We start from the raw sequence: 20,868 nt of genomic DNA, 5'->3' as shown, positions 1-20,868 counted from the left end.
AAACAGACCATTGCCACCCTAGGTGATGGGCACGATGTGGGAGTCTGGGGAAGGACCTCCTGGCCAAGACTCGCATGCAAGGGGCTCCATAGAGGCTGCTACTCTGAAAACCCTCGTGCGCTTGGCTGCCCTCCGAGGACATTCACTCCATGGGCCCTGGCAAGGCTGACTCTGGTGCAGACCAGTGCAGGAAGGTCCCTTAGAGAGCTTCTCTTCCAACTTCCTCATGTTGCAGCTAGGAAAACTGAGACCCAGAGAGGAGAAGGGACTGATTCTGTGTAGTTGGTGGAAGTGGGATTTGAAGTCTGACCTTGAAGCGTGTGTTGGTTCGGGTCCTTTCAAGATGCAGGTGCGGACAGAGTTAGACACGCGAGAGAGCTGTAACGTGAGAGGCATCTGTGCAGAGTGAAAGGGAGGAGCAGAGGAGGCGGGCAGGACCTTCAGACCACGAAGCTGGTCTGACCCCTGTGAACAGGGAGGGGAAGGAAGGAAGGGGTGGGAAGAGTCTCAGATGCTGCCGTTCTTAGAATGTTCCGCCAGATCCATTGGGAGTCCCTGGGCTAAAGTTAACCTTTATTCTGGGGTACCCCTATTCTGTGGGAATAGGCCCACACTAACACCCCCATGTGCTCAGCCCTGGCTGAGAGCATCCCAAGGGAAGCGTGGCCTTGGTGCAAACGTGTTGGTGGATCCAGGAGGCGGCCTCTGAAGCTGTTGGTCAGCTCTGCCCACCCCCCCCAGCAAGATCTGAAGGATACCTGCTCAGTGCATTCCCCGGACCACACAAAACCCCAGTTCCTGTGAGCCCCACCTCCATGGTCATCTAAGGGGAAAAGTGATCTGTTTCAGGACAGCAGTAGGCTTTGATCTCCAAAGGGAAAACCTTAAGTATGTCAGCACAGAGATCATTTACCCAGTACTTTTTTTTAACGTATTAGCACTATGTTGAGCCCTTCAAATACATGATTCCACTTAATCATCACAACAGCACTCTGCGGTGGGTAATTATTATCACCCATTTTACAGAGAAGGAAACTGAGGCTCATAGAAGCCCTCAAGGCACACTGCTGGGGCCTGTAGGATCAAAGCTGCTGAATGGCTATTGTAACCATATGGACGCACGGTGGCCTCACATTGGGGTCTGAGTCAAGACTCTTAGGTACCAGTGACAGGGAACCAAACTCAGGTTGACTTAAGCATTGGCTCCCATGAACTGGAAAGTTCTGGGGTTGTGGCTTCAGGCATGGCTGGATCCAGGGACACAAATGATAAGGACCTGAACTCTTCCCATCTCTCAGTTCTGCTTTCCTATGGATGCATTGCCAGGCAGCCTTTTTCTTGCCACGGCCCCCTCCATTTCCAGACTTCTGTCATCTTTGCCCCTACTCTGCTAGCAGAAAGGAGCATCCTTTCCCCAGTTTATTCTAACATGACTCCAACAGTTGAGCCTCATGGGTTCTGCTTGGGTTGCGGGGACATCCCTGAACCAATCACTGTGGCTAGAACAGTGGAATATGCCGGGGTCAGATGGCCATTTCTGGAATCCTGGCATAGAGGGTGGGTGGGTGGACTCAGCCTCAGCCACATGGACTGGGGGGAAGGGAGGAGTGTTCCTTAGAAAATTGGGGTGCTGGGACCAGAAGAAGGGGAGAGAGATTCTGGGAAGCCTGGAATACAGATGTTAGAGACAGTTGGGTCCTAGTGAGAAGGGTGCAGGAGCCCATGGGTGTGGTCTTCTGGTCTCCTGGGCCCTTTGCCACGATGAGGTGAGCAAGCATCCTGTGGACCTAACCATCCCTCCCCTTCTAGCGTCTACTGGGACTATGCCATGACCATCCGCCTAGAGGAGATTGTGTACCTGCACTGCCACCAGCAAGGTAGGGACCATGGGGGGAGCACGGGGCTGGGGGGTTCCTTCTGGCTCCCCTGCCTGGCCCCACCTCCTTATTACCTGTGCAGCCTCAAACAAGTGACTTCTCGCTGAGCCTCGGTTTCCCCATCTGTAAAATGTAATCACAACAGCACCTGCTCCTGGCGTTGTTGTGAACCTCTTGCGACGTATGATAAGAGCTCAGCACCAAACCCATGGTGTTAGCTGCTGACACATACTGAGCTCCTGTGGTGTGCCAAGCAGGGCTCTAAACAGCTTGGCACAAAGTCACACAGCCTGGAAGCTCCCGAGTTTGGACTTGAAATCAGGTCTTTGTCATTCCAAAGCCTATGCTCTGAAGATCTGGGATTAATGAATAGGGTTCTCCCTTAAAGCTCAGAGAAGGTACATTTGGAACAGAGAAGGCCATCCTGCTGTAGAAAGCAAGGGATCCATGCCCCACCAAGGCACAAAATATTAAGCTTATTTAGTGAGACACACCTAGGTTCAGATCCAGGCCCTACTGTTCCGCCCTGGGAAAATTACATAGCCTTTCTGAGCCGTGGTTCCATCATTTGTAAAATAGACAATGGATAAACCTCATAGGTCTATTTTGAGTATTCCAATAAGACACTGCCTTTAACGTGCTGTGCTTACATACAGTAAGTGTTCAATACGTGCTAGCAAGTCACATATTGCTCTGAGAAGCGATAGGTCTGAAAGCCTCCATACAAAAATAGGTCGGGTTGATTCATAGAGCGTGCTTGAGGAACATCGGATGTTTAGGGACATCATTTCCCTTTGGTGGGTGACTTCACGTAGACCAACCATACTCTTCTGGACCACGTCCTATACTACCCGGTCAGCAACCATGGCAGGTGGGATTTAATAGGCTCAGGGGAGGTAAAAACTGCCTTTGACCCTCTGCCCAGGCCTTTCCCAGAGCCTTGGAGCAGGTCTGTGGGTCTGGCTTGGCATGCCTGGGGGGATGTGTGTGCCGGGAGGGCCCCATCCCCATGCCTCATAGTGACTTCCCGCTGGGTCTTCTCTGGCCGGGTCATGGTGGCAGTGGACAGCGGCGGGACAGTGGTGCTGGTCAGCCAGGACGGGATCCAGAGGCCGCCCTTCCGCTTCCCCAAGGGAGGCCACCTCCTGCAGTTCCTCTCGTGCCTGGAAAATGGGCTGCTCCCTCATGGGCAGCTGGACCCTCCACTCTGGTCTCAGCGGGGAAAGGTGAGTGATCGCGGGGGACCCAGGGAGGCTGGAGTCGGGGTCAGCCATGGGGAGTGGTCATTTTTTTTAAGAGAGAGAGAGAGGAGCGTGCGCACGTGCACAAGTGGGGTGGGGAAGGGGTGGATGAGAGGGAGAATCCCAAGCTCGGGGCTCAATCTCCCAACCCTGAGATCATGACCTGAGCTGAAATCAAGAGTCGGAGGCTTAACCGACTGAGCCACCCAGACGCCTGGGGAGTGGTCCTTTCTTGCCCGTGGATCCTTATGTGGCTTTGTGAGCACATACATACCCCACTAAACCCCTCAGGCTGTGCAGATTGTGAAGACAGGTATATCCCAAGGACTATGCAATGGGACACGTTCTTTCAGGGCAAGGTATTTCCCAAACTGCGCAAGCGAAGCCCTCAGGGTTCCGCCGAGTCCACGTCTTCAGACAAGGAAGATGATGAGGCCACAGATTACGTGTTCAGGATCATCTACCCCGGCATGCAGTCTGAATTCGGTAAGCTGCCCCATCTCTGGGCCCCCTGGATCCACCGGTTAGCTGTTAATGAAAATGATTCCAAGTGTCCGGGATTAGAAGACAAGTGGTCTGGACTCTGGGGCCAACGGGGTGGGGGGCGGGGGGAGGACCTGAAACCGGGAAGTTAGTATCTTGGTTCCCCCCAAATGAGAACCACGTGCTACTTGGCTTAATAAAGATGCACCTGACCAGGAGGTGGCGTGGGGTACTGGCCGTGGGCTCTGGAATCCTGGTCCAGAGGGGCAAGTCACTTCACCCTCTGTGTCTTGGTTTCCCCATCTGCAAAATGGGGATGTTCACAGCACCCGCGTCGTAGGGCCCTTGTGGGAATTAAATGAGATAAGGCTCTTGGCACAGAACACGTACGTTTTAGCCGCTACCACACCGTTGTTCTTTTACTTAGGTATATTTTCAGGATTCGATGAGTTAAAGAGCTGACCAACGTCAAGTCTGTAGAATAAAGTCCCGCACACAGTAGGCCCTCAGTAAATGACCGTGAAAACTGCAGAGGGGAAGCAAAGCACCAGGAGGTGGCACACGGGACGCTAATGTATGTCCAGCGCTTTGCACTGCAACTGCCCTGGTGTAGATGCTTGGTTAACGCAGACTGTTGCTATCACGGTCATCATTACCACGGGGTCATCATGAGGGTTAAATGAGCTAATGTTTGAAAAGTTCTCCAAAAGAGGCCTGGCATTTATTAGGCACCGTATGGATGTCTGTTCAACAACTCAATATTAAGCTGTAGGTTCCTTCTGTCCACCCCATTTTATTTAACCTTTGTGGTGGCCCTGTTGTTCCATTTGATGGGTAACAGCTCTGAGCCTCCCCTTGCTTTAGTGACCACAGCCGGGCCGTGAGAGACTCTCTTGAAAGCAGATGTCCTCCTGGCAAGGGTGGGCTAACCGTGCCAGGCCAGTTCATGCTCTGGCTCTCATCCACCGCTGAATTGGATCCGGGTGCAGGGCAGGCTTGGCGGCTTGTAGGATGTCAGGCAGCATCCCTGGTCTCCCCCAACTACCCGCCAAGTAGCAGATCTGCCCCCACCCTGGCCACCAAGTGGTGACAACCAGAAATGTCTCCAGGCACTGCCAGGTGCCATCTGGGAGCACAATCACCCTCGGTTGAGAAAAGCACACATCCCTGCGTTCACCTCTGCCCCTGCAGTGTGGCCAAGTGACTTGCCCTCTCCAGACCTCATTTCCTTGTCTGTAGAATCAGGAGAACAGCACCTCCCCAGCCAGGATCTTATTCTGAGGAGTCCGTGTGATGATGTGTCAGACTCCTAATGTGAAATGCCTGACAGATGCTCAGTGAGTAATAGGTACCATGTGTGGAGCGCCACTGTGTGCCAAGCCTGCCTTTTTTGTCTCTCCAAAGTTGTAACTAATTTAATCCTCACCACCGCCCTCCTAGGCAGGTGCCGGTGTCCTCACCGACCCCCGTTTTTCAGAAAAGGAAACTGAGGCACAGAAAGGTTAAGAAACTGGCCCAGAGTGGCACAGCTAATCCGCAGTGTGGTTGGAATTTAAACCCGGGTGCCCTGGCTCCAGAGATTGTGCCTCTCACAACCACTCCTTGCGGATTGTTTTCACCCGGATGCGGGGATATTGTGGTTTCACCCGCTTCAGCCCCAAGCTCAGATTCAGCCCACATGGCAATGGTGCCCCATCCATCCTTGGTTGATTTTTTTTAGGGGCCTGAGCCCCTCAGAGCTAACACAATCAATCATGTATGGTTTTCATCTTTGAGAACAAGGAAGTCCTTTCTGAAGAAGTGCCTAAATCAGAAATGGGCAGACTTCTTCCTGTCATCCAAATTTGGCCCACTGCCTATTTTTGTAAATAAAGTTTTATTGGAACACAGCCACGCCCATTCATATCCATATTGTGTGTGGCTGCTTTCACACCATAGCAACGGAGTGGGATTATTGTGACAGAGACCGTGTGGCCCACAAAGCCAAAAATATTTACTATCTGGCCCTTTATAGAAAATCTTTGCAGATGCCTGCTTTAAGTAATAAGAGAGAAGACTTTGGCCCTGTGGGGAGGGATGATGTGGCCATAAGCGGTTCTAAACCCCCTCTCAGTGTCTTCTGGCCCCTGTCGTCACCACCTGGTCCTTGTGCACAGAGGCAGAGACGAGTTCTGAAACATGGAGACAGGTTCGGAGTCAGAGGAGGGCATTTTCAGACTCCTGTGTTGCTGGGACTGGTCTGTACCATCTGGCATGGTAGGCGTGAGCCGCGTGTGGCTCCCCAGCACTTGAAATGCAGTGAGTTCGAATGGAGATGTGCCTTAAGTGTAAAAGACACACTGCATTCTGAAGATTCTGCAGCAACAACAGAAAAGAATGCACAAAAATCTCACCAGTAATTTTATATTGATTCTGTATTAAAATGGTAATGTTAGGGATACACTGGGTTAAACAGAATATATTGTTGAAATTGATTTCATCTGTTTCTTTTCCCCCTTTTAGTGTGGCTACTAGAAACTTCTAAATTAAGCATGTGGCTCAGGGTGGATTCCTATTGAACAGAGCTGGTCTAGGGCAGGGTCGACAAATTGGACTGAATAATTGTGTGTTTGGTGGGGGGGTGGGTGTCTTGTGCATTATAGGAAGGTAAGCACCATCCCTAGCCTCTACCCACTGGATAGATGCCAGTTACATCTAGCAAATTCTCAGGTTATGATGACAAAAAAATGTCTCCAGACATCGCGAAATGTCCTTGAGGGGCCAGAATTGCCCCAGTTGAGAACTGCTGGTCTAGACAGAGCATGGATGATGTTGCGGGGGTATCAGTGAGGGGAGTATGAATAAGGTCGGGGTCTCATGCCCTGGGTCGGAATCCCAGCTCCACTGTTTGTTCGATGGGTGGTCTTGGGCATGATGCTTACATCTGTGCTTCAGTTCCCAAATCTGTGAAAGGGGATAATAATAGTACTTGCTATCAGTAAATGATAGCGGAAAGAGAAAGGGGACCTTGGTCAGAAAGAGCTGTTAACGCCAATTACCACCTGCTGGGGCTGTGGGTGGTTCAGTACTGTTGTCATTCTGAGCCTCCGTTTCCCCTTCTGCAGAATGGGAGAAGAGGTGCATCCCCTACGGGGTAGGATGATAAAGCAATCCCATGCCTGCACAACAGCCAGCACATAGTAGGGCATTTTATAAACATCAGGCATTCTTTCTTCCTCGAAGCCAACACAGTACATGGGAACTGTGCAGAGCTGGGCAGAGGAGAGGTAAAGCCCCGAGGAGTGGGTTCCTTGGCTGTTTCAGTGTTCTGCCCACCCCAGACATTTCATTTCACTGGTACTTTTTGTTTTTTTGTCTCAAGTTGCTCCTGACCCCCTGGGCAGCACTGCCCCCAACTCCGAGAGCCTCGCCTGGACGGTGGTTCCTGCCGGCCGGTCCGTGCTGGTGGTGGCCAGGGGCAGTCAGTGGGCGCAAGCCAGATGGGACGCCACCCTCCCCAGGCCGAGCCTGAAGCAACAGCCCCCCAGTAACGTCTGGGCTCCTCCCACGCCTGGGGCCGGGTGCTGGCCACCTCTGCCATGTTGTCATTTGAGTTTTGGTTCCCCCGGGCGGGAGACAAATGATGCCGTCACGCTGTCCAGCCTCCACGTGGCAGGATGCAGCTTGGAGTGTTGTGGGATCCGTAAGGAAAGGGTCCACTGGTGATGCCGGTGGAGTGTGAGGGGCTGGGGCCAAGGCATACTGGCCACACCTTGCTGAAACTGATCAGTGCTTCCCTGAGATTGGCAGAGAACTGGGGATGCTTTTCTAGAACATTTTACAGGGGCTCACTGGTCTTTCTTGGCCAGCTCATCAGTGAGTCAGCTTGGGGAGGAGCTTTCTGCACTACCCATGGGTAGAACTGCCCTGTCAGCTACTGAGCTCTGATGACAAGTGGCCCTGGGTCCACAACTCCCCCCACCTTGCAGCCCGAGGGAAGAGGCCAGGGATTGCCAGTCATCCTTGAGGGGGGATGGCCTATGGGGCAGATGTGCACCCTTCTCAATCTCCTAGGTCAGGGCTTGGCAACCTAGGGCCCACAGGCCGGAGCCAGTCTTATTCAGTCTGACCCGTGAGCTAAGAACGGTTTTTACTTTTTTTTTTTTTTTTTTTTTTAGTGATTGACAAAAATCCAAAGCAGAGTAATATTTGCGACCTGTGAAAAATGATATGAAACTCAGATTTCAGTGTCCATAAATAAAGTTTTATTGGAACATAGCCATGCTCACGTGTTTGCATCTTGTGGATGGCTCTTTTTGCATTCTGACGGCAAAGTTGAGTGGTTTGTGATCGCGGCCAAGTGGTTCAGAAACCCTAAAATCTTTACTGCCTGGCCCGTGACGGAATATGTTTACTGAACCCTGTCCTGGAGAAAATAAAATGTTTGCACCTGTCTGGAACTGCCAAGAGGCCAGGAAGTTAACGGCAGAAATTGTAATGTGTGAGTCACCGTTGTGTTTGTCCTGCAGCTCTGCAGACGGGGTGGTTTCCATGGAGCTGGGAGAGAAGGCAGTGAGGGAAACTCTTAGGTGCTGTATCCTGGGAGCCTGTGATCGGGAGTCACCAGTATGCGTGTTAGGAGATTGGTCATGCCCTCTTGGTTCTCGAACGTGGTGCTGTTATCAGGATTGTTTTTTGCTATACAGACTTAAGGCCTGTATCTCCAGGAGGTTTAAATTCAGTAGGTCGGGGGTGGGATACAGGCATATGGCTTTTTAACAAGCGCCCCTCCCCACCCCCGCATGACTCTGGGTGGGAGTCGCCCACCTGCTTGAGACCCGTTGATGGAAGAGCCATATGGCTCAGGATGATGGACAGTGCAGGTGGCCTCATCAGCAGGAACTCCATTGAGTCCCTTGCCCTTGGGTGCCCTGCCTCATGTGTTGAGTTAGGCTCCCTTCTGTCTCCCCATTAGAGACTCTCCCAGAGAGTCTATCTCTGGGGACTCAGGACCATCAGCCTTCCCCAGAAGCCCCCAGCAGGCTCCTCTTCCTTCTTGTCAGCCTCCCGTGAGGACACTTGAATGACAACATGGTGAGGCTCGGCCTCCTGCTCTGGGACTGGGTCTCTTTCCTTTGCTCTTGTCTCTCTCTCTCTTTCCCCCCATGCCCCACTTATTCCTCTCTCTTTAGCTGTCGTCAGCTCTGCCTGTCTGCTGAGGGCCCCAAATCTCGGTGGTGGCTTTCACTGGATCAGGTGGGCTCAGAGGTCTGGGTCAGATGATGATTGGGGTCGCTGTCTCCGACTGTCACATTCAGGGTCTTTCCCTGTCCCTGTGCTGGCCTAGGGGCAAGCTGCTTGCTTTGGGATGAGGTTTCTGTGACCCACACGGGCTTAACCGGGGCTCTTGCTCCATCCCTCGTGTCCATCACAGTCCCCCAGGACCTGATGGATGTCTCCGTGAGCAACCTACCGCCCCTATGGCAACCCAGCCCCCGGAAGTCCTCCTGCTCATCCTGTTCACAGAGTGGCTTGGCCGATGGTGGCTCATCCAATGGGTGCAACCATGAGAGGTATGAGGGCCTTAATCTGTGGGCGGAGGGTATGGAAGGATTTGCCAAAGATTTATAGATGCCCATTTCTTGCCCAGCACTGAATTCAGAGGAGGAACATAAGCTATGGACTCCTCGAGGTCTGGGTTAAATCCTAGCCTCGTGAAGTCCTAGCTATTGGAGCTCCCTTCCGTGTATCAGTCAGGATAACCAAGGTAATGTTGCAGTAACAAACAGTCCTGAAATCTCAGTGGCTCAGTACAACAAAGGTTGATTCATCGTGCATACTGTGTGTCTATCGTGGGTCGGCTGGGGGCTCTGCTTGCCCCACATTAAAGGACCTGGCTGATGGAGCCACACCATCTCAAATATTCCCAGTCACAGTGACAGAGGGAAAGGTAGCTCTGGGGTGCCTGGACGACAACGAAATGCTCCACCCTGAATGCAGCACATACTCTTTCTGCTCACACCTCATTGACCCCATCCACCACAGGCCATGAAGTGCAGTCCTATCATGCTCCTGGAAGGCAGAAACTAGAAATACTACTCACTGCTAACCACACGTGCCTCAGTTTGCTCCTCCGCTGAATGGGGATACAAATGCTTGCTTTGTATAGCTATCGTAAGGACAAATCAGATACTGGTCTAACATGGCCAGCAGGTGGGACCCAGCACCTGGCAATGTTCAGTAAGTGATGCTTCTTCTTTTATTGGATAAAGTTCGATCCCCAGATCATCTCTTTCCTGGCCCATAGATCTCGTGTGTCTTCAGGGCTGCTCAGTGCAATAATAGGACTGGTCTTGTTTCCCAACTGACGCCACATGGCCTGGCTGGGGATAATGGAATCCCTTTTTCCATGCCGGGCCTCTGGCCCAATGGGTGGTCCAGTCTTCAGCCATAAGAGCTTAAGGGGTGGGAGCTGACATCACATTTTTGCAGTCATCTAAGGCCTAGCTTTCAGCATGTGGTCCAGAAGCAGAATCTGCATTTAACAGGATCCTAAGATCATGTGTGCACTTTTCAGTTTGAGAAGCACTCTTGTAACCAGAGAGTCTCTCATGTCTGTGTGCATCAGAATCACCAGGGGGAGGTGACACTGGTTCCGAGACAACTTCCTTAGGGGTCCTGATTGAGTAGGTCTGTGCAGGGCCCAGGAATCTGCACATTGGAGAAATTCCAAGTGATTCTTGGGCTATGGTCCATGGGCCATTGAAAAACGCTGTTCTAACCTAGTATGCCCTCTCATGGCATCTGCTTACACACCTGTAGTGATGGGGAGCTCACCACCTTTTAAATGGTCAAGTCCACCGTGGGACAGCTGTCTATGTTATGCTGTTCTTAAGTAAACTGAGCAAGCCTGAGTCCCACCAACCTGAGGGCACAATGAGGGTGATTTTAATGTTTAATGCCTCCATGTGTGTAACTGGAGTACTTTAGCCATGCCTCCTTCTTGTCTTTTTGAGATTTCCTGGGTGTCCCCAGATGTCCTGAGAAAAAAATATGCAGATATTCCTCCACTCTGTTCTCTGCAAGGACGCACAACACTCCTCTCAGCAGTCCTTGATTTCCCCAACAGTGCTGGGGCCTTTACTCCCCTCTCCTCTTTCAGCCAAAACAGCCCCCCTCCAATTCCCACACAAGAAGAAGCTCTGAGGCATCACCTGCCTCACAGTCAGCCAGACTCTGAGTCCTGGTTTGGCTCAGTTTGGTTTAGCTGGCTGACTTCGGAACTCTGAACTCTTTGTGCAAGTGACAGAAACCCACTTCAGACTGGTTCAAATACAAAAGAAAATCTCGACAGAACTGAGGAGTCTAGAGGTGCGATGACTTCAGGCACCGTGGGCTCCAGACGCTCAGAACACAAATCTCTGTTTCTTCAGCTCTTGCCTCTGACTGCCGCCGCGATACTTTCATTCTCGGGCAGGCCAGGTCCCATGCAGGGGCAGAACTGGATCCCAGCAGCTGCTGCCCTACATCCCTCTGGCTTAGGAACTCAAGCAGGGAGAAGAGTGTGTATTTCCCTGGAGTTCCAACAAAATGAGTCTGGGGTTCATTCTCCTTGGCTCAGATTGGATCACATGACCACCTCTTAACGCAGTGCCTGTGATTCCAGCCTGAGTCCCGTACTGGGTCGAATCAGCCCCATCCAAACCGCAGAGAGCTGGGGAGAGAGTGACCCCAAAGCTGATAGGAGAAGTGGCGGTATGGGTAGAAACAGTAGTCCCCCCAGAGTCCCCTTGGCTGGCTGGTTTTAATCTGCCCCCTACAGGTAACGAGCTGACCTCCTCCAGCAAACGTGGGCTCTGGGTGATCTTTTCTAAGTGTCCTCTCTCCCTCCACCTGCAGGGCCCCGCTGAAGCTCCTCTGTGACAACATGAAGTACCAGATCCTTTCCAGAGCCTTCTATGGATGTGCGTATTGGCCTCATTTGCCATTGTGGTCTACGGGCGTGTTTCTCGAATGCCTGTTGTATGGCATCCATATCGGGGGAAGGAGCCTGGCTCTGGCACGTGAACCTCGGCTCAGATGTGTCTAGTTTTAGTGAAGTTACGTGGACTTCTCAGAGCCTGAACTTCCTCAACCAGAGACTGGGCATAAATTTTATCTCTGGGCTCTCAGGACAGCCAACGACGAGGCTCCTCGGTAGCAGGGGTGTGGTTAGTCACCATTGCATCCTCGGTGACCACCTTAGAGGGTTTGTTCTCAGAATTAAATGAGAAGCATGTATAAAGCCCTTAGCACCTGGCATTACATGTCATAGGTGCTCAGTAAAAGTCAGTTCCCCTCACCTATGGGCAGAAGCAGAAGAGTAAGGAGAAGTTAAAAATTAAAACAAATACAGGTATTCTGATTATTTCCATTTAACACATGGGGAAACTAAGGCACAAGGAGGCAAAGTGACTTGTCCAAGGTCACACAGCTAATACAGGACAGAGCTGGGGCTCAAACCTAGGCCTGCCTGACCCAAAGGCTGCTGCTGCTGTTGTTTTCCACTCTGCTGTGTTGATTCTTAGCACGTTTTATTTTCCCAGCCTCCCAGCCTGGGTGGGGGAGATAATATGTCAGGGATTCTAGAAAAGTGTTACTATATCCTGCGTGGGCCTGCAGAATAGCAGTGCCGGCCGTGTGTGCCTGAGTACCTGGAGGGGCAGGGGGAGCGTGAGCTCCCAAGATCAAGGTTTTTGCCTGTTATCACCCATCCCCAGTGCCTAATGCAGGGCCTGGCGTGGAGCAGGCCCTGGATGCATATTTATGGGACCCAAATGGAAGAGCTTCCTGGAGGAGGGGTTGGGGGTCGAGATGGATCTTGAACAGTGTTAGCGCATTCAGTGGCTCATCCCTGATGGTGGTTGAGAGCCCAGGTTCTGGCGCTATGCAGCTTGGGTTCAAATCCCAACTGTGCACTTCCTAGCAGTGTGACCTGGGCAAGAGACAGAAGCAGTCTGTGTCTCAGTTTCCCCATCTATAAGATGGAGAAGGTAGGAGTACCTGTTTCATATGGTTGTCATGAGAATTTAGTGAGTTAAGTATGTGAGCTTGGGGCAGCTCCCTGGCACGTAGTACGTGCTTGTGTGTTAGCCATTTCCTCCCCTACTCCCTCTCCCCCCTCCCCCTCCTCCCCCTCCTTTTCCTCTTCTGCCTTGTCCTCCACATTGTTGGTAGGGGCCAGTCCTCAGGCTCCGGAAGGCCCAGGGTCCTCTCTAGGAGTTGATAAGGGAGAGCCAGAGGGAGGGGGCACAAAGCAAACACAGGCTAGCATTTGCTGAGTGTCTCCTGTGTACCAGGCACTATGCCCTCCATGTGCCCAGCTGAAGGGCAGCAGGTTGGCAGGCATTCCTTTAAGAATGCAGGGCCATCTCTGAAAGCAAACCAGGTGCATCTCCCAGGGCCTTCTTTATCCGGCTGCACTTTGAACAAAAGTCGTCCACCTCTGCCATTCTCCTTCTCTCTTGGGATGGATTGGAGGCACCCAGAGGCACAGTGAGCCTGTGAGGTCACTTACTGCCTCCTGCCCCTGGATTAAATGCCTTGGTTTCTGGCAGAAGAGGTAATGTCACCCTGGCCCAGGCTGAGAAAGGTGATTGGACGTCCCCAGGCTCACACAACTATTAAGTGGTCAAACCAGCAAGGATTTTGCCCCTCGGAGCCCCTTCCTCGTCTGGAAGAGAGGGATGATGGGATTTTCTAGGTCATAAGCGTTCCGTGAGACAGGGCAAGGTAGGTTGGATGGTGGATGATGGCTTCCCTCCCTCCCTCTCCAGGGCTTGCCTACTGCAGACACCTGTCCACTGTGAGGACCCACCTGTCAGCCCTGGTCAATCACATGATCGTGTCTCCGGACTCGCCCTGTGATGCTGGGCACGGGCTGACGGCCAGGATCTGGGAGCAGTACCTTCAGGACAGCACAGTAAGCCTCGGCCTGGCTCAGCCTGGCTCAGCCTGTGGTGGGGCAGAGCCAGTGGGGGGACCATCTGGTCATCTGAGCAATAGACCCACCTGCTTACAGGGACTCGAGGCTATGACACCTTTGGGTTCTGCGTACACAACACAAAGGCCCCTCCCTTCTTGAGAGTTCCAAGACCCACAGCCTGCTTCTGCCCATAGGGGTTGAGGATCCAGGAGGATGGAAAGTACGCATGATCGTCTAGAAGGAGTAAGAATGAATCAGTCACCAAGCACCAGCTGTATGCTCAGTGCTGCAAGGGGTGCTGTGAGTCCTCAGCAGGAAGGGACTTACAGTGCAGTTGAACTACTTAGAATGACAAAAGTAGCTAAGCCAGAGGAGGCAGCTGGGACGAGAGAAGTCCACCATCGAGAAAAGTCCACCATCCCGCAGAACTCTCCCATCTCTGCCTCAGGCCTGAGAATCCTCCCATTAGATATTCCGCCTGGAGACAGATTTGTAAGATTTTCTTATCAGAAGGCAAATGTCCCCAAAAGGAAGATGTTTACATTTGAAAAAAGTGTCCTGGTCAAAGTGGGAAACAAGATGAGTCAACCTTTTTTGTATCCAGAACTTCCTAGAACCTTGCCTAGGCTGATATGCTTTGTCGCTCTCAAGAAACGGGGTGGCTGGGGTGGGAGAGGATATGGAACAGTCCCTCAAATGTATGGGGCCACAAGGTACCTTTGTTGGAAAAGTACCTCCCATGGCTGGTGTGGAAGGCAGAATCCATTTTGATAGACACTAGTCTAACCGCCACCAGGAGCAGGCATTCAGAAGAAATAACCTGATTCCTACACGTGGATGAACACGGTGGCTCGGTCCACTGGGTGCCTTCCTACCCGGGCCCTGGGGAGGGCCAGGCTGGTAAGCACTTGGGTCAGCTTGGCTTCCCCATGCTGGGGAAGGGTGCTGTTCTGTGTATTAATTTGGGAACGCTGGGGGACTCTGGGAAAAACAAACTGGTTCCCAAACCTGGACAAACAGAAGGGTTGTTGGACTTGTTTTTTTGCCAAAACTAGCTGTTTTTCTAAATGACAGGAGGAATGCCTACTTACTGTGACAACTCAAACAATGAAGAATGCAGGTGGATAGAACAAAAATTGTTTAGATACCTTCTTTCTGCCACAGAGCTCTCGTTCTGATCCCGAGTTAATGAACAGTGTCAGTTATGTAGAGACCCTGCCATATATTTCTTCTGCTTATACATCCATAGATACATCTACGTAGGTATATCTGTAATTCTTATTCTTTTTCAATTGTGTTTGTATTTTAAGCAATAACTTCATTTTATATCAAAGACATCTTTCAGATCTCTAGGTGAAATACTGAATGCTAGCTCCTTAGCATCTGACAGATGAGTAGCCCATAATTTATTCAAATCTTCCCCTAATAGACAATTGGGCTTTTTCTCTTTTTAAAAATTATTTCAAACAATGCTTCAGTCAACATCTTTATAAGCACATATCCTGACCAGTGCTTTTATTCAGGGGTAGATTCCTAGAAATTAAATTGATATGCATTTAAAATTTAAATAGATATACCAACTTACTTTCTCAAAAAAAAAAGTCATAGTGTTCATAATCCCCGACAGCCTGGGAGAGTCCACATTTCCTGAGGAATTCAAAAGATTTATAGACTTCTGGGCTCCACTCCAGCATTGCTGATTTAGCATCTCTGGGAGTGGAGCCCAAGAATTTATATTTTTTGAAAGTTCCCCAAAAGCTTCTAGTGATCTCCCCAATTTGGGAGATACTAGTCTAGGGACAAGTTGGTTGAAAAAATAAATCAGTCAAAAATGAATATTTTTCATCTAACACTTTTGCAACCCTTTCACAAACCGGCCATATTTTTATCTTTCTTGGTTGCATTGTTGTATTAGGGTGCACTGAGCCACAGTAACAAATAGTCCACACTTTTTTAGTTGCTTGACATCATGGGGTGTATTTCTTGCTCACTGAGGAGTCCTGGGTGGGCATTCCTGGTGAGTGGGCATCTGTTCTCCCTCCAGAGGTTCAGGGGTCTCATGGCCCCACCATCCTCCAGAGCCTCATGGTCATCTGCCTCCAGGCAGCAGAGGGGAAATGGAGAGTCTGAAGGGAATATACCTGCTTCTTCAAAGCCCTGGCCTGGAAATGGCTTATATCACATCCTGTCACATCCCATTGGCCAGTACCTTGTCACATGGCCACCCCTAACTGCAAGGGAGGCTGGGAAATGGAGTCCAGCTGTGGGCTCCAGGACCCCAGCAGGTGGATTTTTTTTTAAATTTTTTTATTGTTATGTTAATCACCATATATTACATCATTAGTTTTTGATGCAGTGTTCCATGATTCATTGTTTGTTCATAACACCCAGTGCTCCATGCAGAACGTGCCCTCCTCAATACCCATCACCAGGCTAACCCATCCCCCCACCCCCCTCCCCTCTAGAACCCTCAGTTTGTTTTTCAGAGTCCATCATCTCTCATGGTTCGTCTCCCCCTCTGACATACTCCCCTTTTCTTCCTCTCCTGTTATCTTCTTTTTCTTTTTTCTTAAAATATGTTGCGTTATTTGTTTCAGAAGTACAGATCTGTGATTCAATAGTCTTGCACAATTCACAGCGCTCACCGTAGCACATACCCTCCCCAATGTCTATCACCCAGCCACCCCATCCCTCCCACCCCCAACCACTCCAGTAACACTCAGTTTCTTTCCTGAGATTAAGAATTCCTCATATCAGTGAGGTCATATGATACATGTCTTTCTCTGATTGACTTATTTCACTCAGCATAACACCCAAGCAGGTGGATTTTTGAGGAAGAGTTTACAACCCCAGCCACAAATAGTTCTCTGATTTTTAAACAGCTTTGACAAAGCTGTCTGCAGAATACAAATTAAAATTTCCAACAAAGACAAAAGAGTGGCTGGTTTTGCCATTGTCGTCGGGCACATCTAAGATGAGCATTAAGATGTAAAATCAGTGGGATGCCTGGCTGGCTCAGTCAGTGGAGCATGCGACTCTTGACCTCAGGGTTGTGAGTTCAAGCCCCACATTGGGCATTGAGCTTACTGTAAAAAATGTGAAATATGCTTGTAATTTTGGAATATTAAGAGAGAGGAGGAAACAGAACCCCACTACCCTTCAGGATAACTTTCTAGTAGTCATTGGTGCTTTACACACACACACACACACACACACACGAACAGATAGAACCTGCTGGTCCCCCAGTGCGACTAATTATAACTGCAAAGCCTTTGCCTGAAAATGAATGTTTAAAAAGAGGGCAAATCTATTGGACAGTACAGCAAACAGTTGTTAAAGTCACCCTGGTGTGCCCAGAAGTTATTAGTGCATGAAGAACCAGCTGGAAATGTTCATTTTGGATTGATTTGCTTTTAAATAATTTTCTTTGAGCTGAGTCAAGATTAATAACTTTGAGATAATGTTGCCACATCAACATAATGCACAAAACTGACTAAAAATTAAGTAGAAATGTTAACTCATTCTATACTGACCTTTTGGGTTTTTTGCACAAAATGGGTTCACACCAGGTATGTTCCGCATTTTGGTTTTTTTTCCCCACTTCACAATACACTTTGAACATCTTTTTGTGTAAGTTCTCATGGATGCACCTCCTGCCCTTTCTTCTCTTTGTTGGTATTCCCATCTGCGGGTAGTTGGGGGTTTTCCCATATGTTGCCAGGATGGATATCCCGGTACACACGGCTTTGCTTATTCACACCATGATCTCTAAAGGCCACATCTGAGAAGTGGGACTGCCAGCTCACAGAGCCCTCCTTCTGGTTTTCTGTTGACCAAACCCTTTACTTCCTCCCGCCTACCACAGAGTTACGAGGAGCAGGAGTTGCTACGCCTCATCTACTATGGGGGCATCCAGCCGGAGATCCGCAAGGCCGTGTGGCCCTTCCTCCTGGGCCACTACCAGTTCGGGATGACAGAAACAGAGAGGAAGGAGGTTGGTTGCCCCTGATGGGCAGTGGGGTCTTTGGCAACAAAAGGAGCCAGGTACTGTGGGGCTGGGGGTGCTCTGGTTTCATGCTGGACCAAGATGGGACAGGGGAACATGGGGGAGCCAGGAAGCTCTGGGGCAGGGCTGTCCAGTAGAAATACAATACAAGACACAGATACCGTTATTTAAAGTTTTATTTTGGGACATAATTATAGATTCACAGAGTTACAAGAAATAATGCAGAAGAAACTCGTGTATCCTTTATCCAGTTCCTCCCAGTGGTAGCATCTTAAAAAAAGTATAATACAGTATCACAACCAGGGCATTGAACATTTTGTGTGTGTGTGTGTGTGTGTGTGTGTGTGTGTGTGTGTGTATCACCACCACAGTCAACATACTGAACATTTCCAGTGCTACCAGAGTCTTCCTGTTACTCTTTTTTACCCATACCTCCCAGCCTAGCACTTGGCAACCACCAGTCTATTCTTCATTCCTGCAGTTTTGTCTTTTTGACAATGTTGTACAAATAGAATCATGTAGTATGTAACCTTTTGGGATTGACTTTTTCACTGAGCGTAATCCTCTGGCAGTCTGTCCTTTCCGTGGCCAAGAGTTCTATGGTGTTCCGTGGCCTGGGTGCATCACAGTAGTGACTATCCACCTGTTGGTGGGCAGGTGGGCTGTTTCCTGGTTTGGGCTATTATAAAGCAGCAGTGAACATTCGTGTTTTCGTGGGAGCGTAAGTCATCATTAGATGCTCAAGAGTACAACTGCTGAGACATACGGTATGCATGCTTAGTTTTGGAAGAAACTGGCAAGCTTTTGCAACAGCTGAACAATTTCTGTTCCCACCAGCAATATCCAAGTGATCCACACCTGCATCCTCCCTGGAGTTTTGGTCTCATTGCTGTTTTTTTTTATGTTAGCCGCTCAGGCAGGTGTAAATGATGTTCCATTGTGGTTTTAGTTGGCATTTCCCAAAGGGCCAGTGATATTGAACATCTTTGCACATGCTTACTTGCCACCTGAGTATCTTTGGTGAAGTGTCTGCTCACGTTGTTTGTCCATTCTCTAGCTGAATTGTTTGGGTTTTTACTGTTAGATTTAGGCATTCTTTATATGCTCTAGATATTCCTTCTTTGTTGGATAAATGGCTTGCAAATATTTTCTCCCAGTCTGTGTCTTCTCTTTTCATCCTCTCAGTGGGATCGTTTGCAGGACAAATTTCTAAATTTTTGATGAGGTTCAGTTTATCAATTTTTCCTCATATACATTGTGCTTTTTGTGTCGAGTCTAAGAATGTTTTCCTTAGCCCTGGATCCCAAAAATTTTCTCCTATGTTTCTTTTCTCAAAGTTTTATAGTTGTACATGTTACATTTAAGTCTGTGATCCATTTTTTTTTAGAACATCTTAAACTTTTAATCCTTTCTTTACAGGTTACCTAGACTGCTTTTGATTAAGAAAACTGTAGAAAGTTAGTAACTGCCACAAGCAAACGCCAGGCAGCCGCACGTGTCAATTTTCCACAGAGTCCTGCTTTGCGGGGTGTCCGCTCACACTCACTGGAATCGATCACGGCAGAGTTTAGTCCACAGGTCGCTTCTCCCTGTATTTCTTTGTAAACTCTTCAGCATTCTTACAGAATTTTTTACGGTCCTTAGAGTATTCTTCAGCTAGGTCAGCCCGAAGTGGGTGCTTGGGCTGGGGGTCGTTCACCAGTGCTATGAGGGACTGGATTTCTTGGTCGGTTTTGGTTGCTGGCTTCCAGTTTTCAGCACTAATTACTGGCAGACAGACCTGCCCCTTTTCATCGATGTTCGGGTGATAGATATTTGTTTTAAATGTGATCTTCGGTGGTTTGAATGGGCACTCTGCTGGAAAGTTGATTTCGATTCTGAAGGCCCCCTTATCATATGGAGGGTTGTCAGGAACAATAAGCCCTTGCCATGTCAATAAATTAGCTTCATCAACCTGGATGTTACGGAAGTTCCACATTTCATTCCACATTTGCGGATTTCTTCAAGCTCCTTCATCAGCCTCCTGCTGGCCGCCATCTTGGATCTGGTGCTGCTGCTTTCCCCAATCTGTGATCCATTTTGAGTTCATTTTTGTATACAGTGAGTGGTTTAGGTCAAGAACATTCATTTTTTGGCCTGTGATGTCCAGTGGTTCCAGCACCATTTGACAGAAAGGCTATCCTTCCTCATTGAATTGCTTTTGTGCCCCTCTCAGCAATCAGTTGGGCATATTAGTGTGGATTCTCCATTATGTTCCATTGATCTAATACCACCCTGCAATGAGTCACCTTCAGCTGATACCACACTGGAGCACCTATGTTAATCTTAAATGTTCAGTTAATGTTTTAGTAGTCCTGTTTTGAAAACCGGAAAGAAACAGATGCCCACAAAACTTTTAAAAATGATAAGTTCCTGAGAAGTTGCAAAAACTGTAATAAAGAGGTCCTGCCATACCCATCAATCGGCTTTCCCCAGTGGAAGCATCACCTAGAACAGTAGCCCATTACCGAGGGCCAGGACATTAACATTGGCACAATAGTGCTCGCTTAACTACAGACCTCACTAGGATCTCACTGGCTTCTGCATTAGCTCTTGTGTTCTTGTGTGTGTGTGTGTGGGGAGGGGGGGGGTCTACATCATTTCATCAAGGTGAAATTAATTTTAATATACTTTATTTAACCCAACATAGCCAATATATTACCATTTCAGCGTGTAATCAATATAAAAATTATTGAGAGACTCTACATTCTTTTATTTTTTTTTAAAGATTTTATTTATTTATTTCAGAGAGAGAGAGAAAGCACATGAGGGGGGAGGGTCAGAGAGAGAAGCAGACTCCCTGGCGAGCAGGGAGCCCGATGCAGGACTCGATCCAGGGACTCCAGGATCATGACCTGAGCCGAAGGCAGTCACTTAACCAATTGAGCCACGCAGGCGCCCCTCTACGTTCTTTTGTTCATACTAAGTTCTTAAAACCATATCCATGTACCACCTGTGCTGTTGTATATTCGTCAATAAGTTGACTCACTGTGTGTAGAGCTTATTTAAAAAGATAAGTTGATATCCCTGCATTCAGTGGAAAACTGCCATGACTTGCCATAATAGAAGGAAACCGTAAAAATAAATAGGATATGACAAAAAGGTATAATTCAATTCCACACAGATGCCGTAGCCTGACTGAGGCCTGCTCCCTCGCTGTCAGAAAGGGGGATTATGAAGCATTATAGGAGGTGTCAGGACACTGTAGCACCAGACTGACCTTTCCCATAATCGGAAAAGTTAAAGGGGAGCTAGAAATAGAAATCACACTGTGATTCC

The 20,868-nt window shown here is 49.2% G+C and overlaps 1 protein-coding gene and 1 pseudogene across 5 annotated transcripts in view; one reads left to right on the top strand and one right to left on the bottom strand.

Moving 5' to 3' along the window:
* SGSM1 (small G protein signaling modulator 1) overlaps window positions 1-20,868 on the top strand; it is an 86,701-nt gene that overhangs the window by 44,366 nt on the left and 21,467 nt on the right. For 3 of the 5 annotated variants that reach the window (XM_028124631.2, XM_028124630.2, XM_028124629.2), the window contains 8 exons: window positions 1,810-1,877; window positions 2,940-3,103; window positions 3,472-3,604; window positions 6,963-7,127; window positions 9,015-9,153; window positions 11,480-11,544; window positions 13,396-13,541; window positions 17,410-17,538. In XM_028124631.2, coding sequence (XP_027980432.2) covers window positions 1,810-1,877; window positions 2,940-3,103; window positions 3,472-3,604; window positions 6,963-7,127; window positions 9,015-9,153; window positions 11,480-11,544; window positions 13,396-13,541; window positions 17,410-17,538 — 1,009 coding nt within the window. The remainder of the gene's footprint in view (window positions 1-1,809; window positions 1,878-2,939; window positions 3,104-3,471; window positions 3,605-6,962; window positions 7,128-9,014; window positions 9,154-11,479; window positions 11,545-13,395; window positions 13,542-17,409; window positions 17,539-20,868) is intronic. The other 2 variants (XM_028124633.2, XM_028124632.2) reach the window with 1 other exon arrangement.
* On the bottom strand, window positions 19,118-19,607 carry LOC148162319 (ubiquitin-conjugating enzyme E2 L3 pseudogene; annotated as a pseudogene).

The sequence above is a fragment of the Eumetopias jubatus genome, unplaced genomic scaffold (assembly GCF_037043125.1).
Source record: "Eumetopias jubatus isolate StellerSeaLion01/CBP00866 unplaced genomic scaffold, mEumJub1_p1.0 scaffold_16, whole genome shotgun sequence".
NCBI classification, from domain to species: domain Eukaryota; kingdom Metazoa; phylum Chordata; class Mammalia; order Carnivora; family Otariidae; genus Eumetopias; species Eumetopias jubatus.
This window is presented reverse-complemented; position numbering and strand designations above follow the sequence as displayed.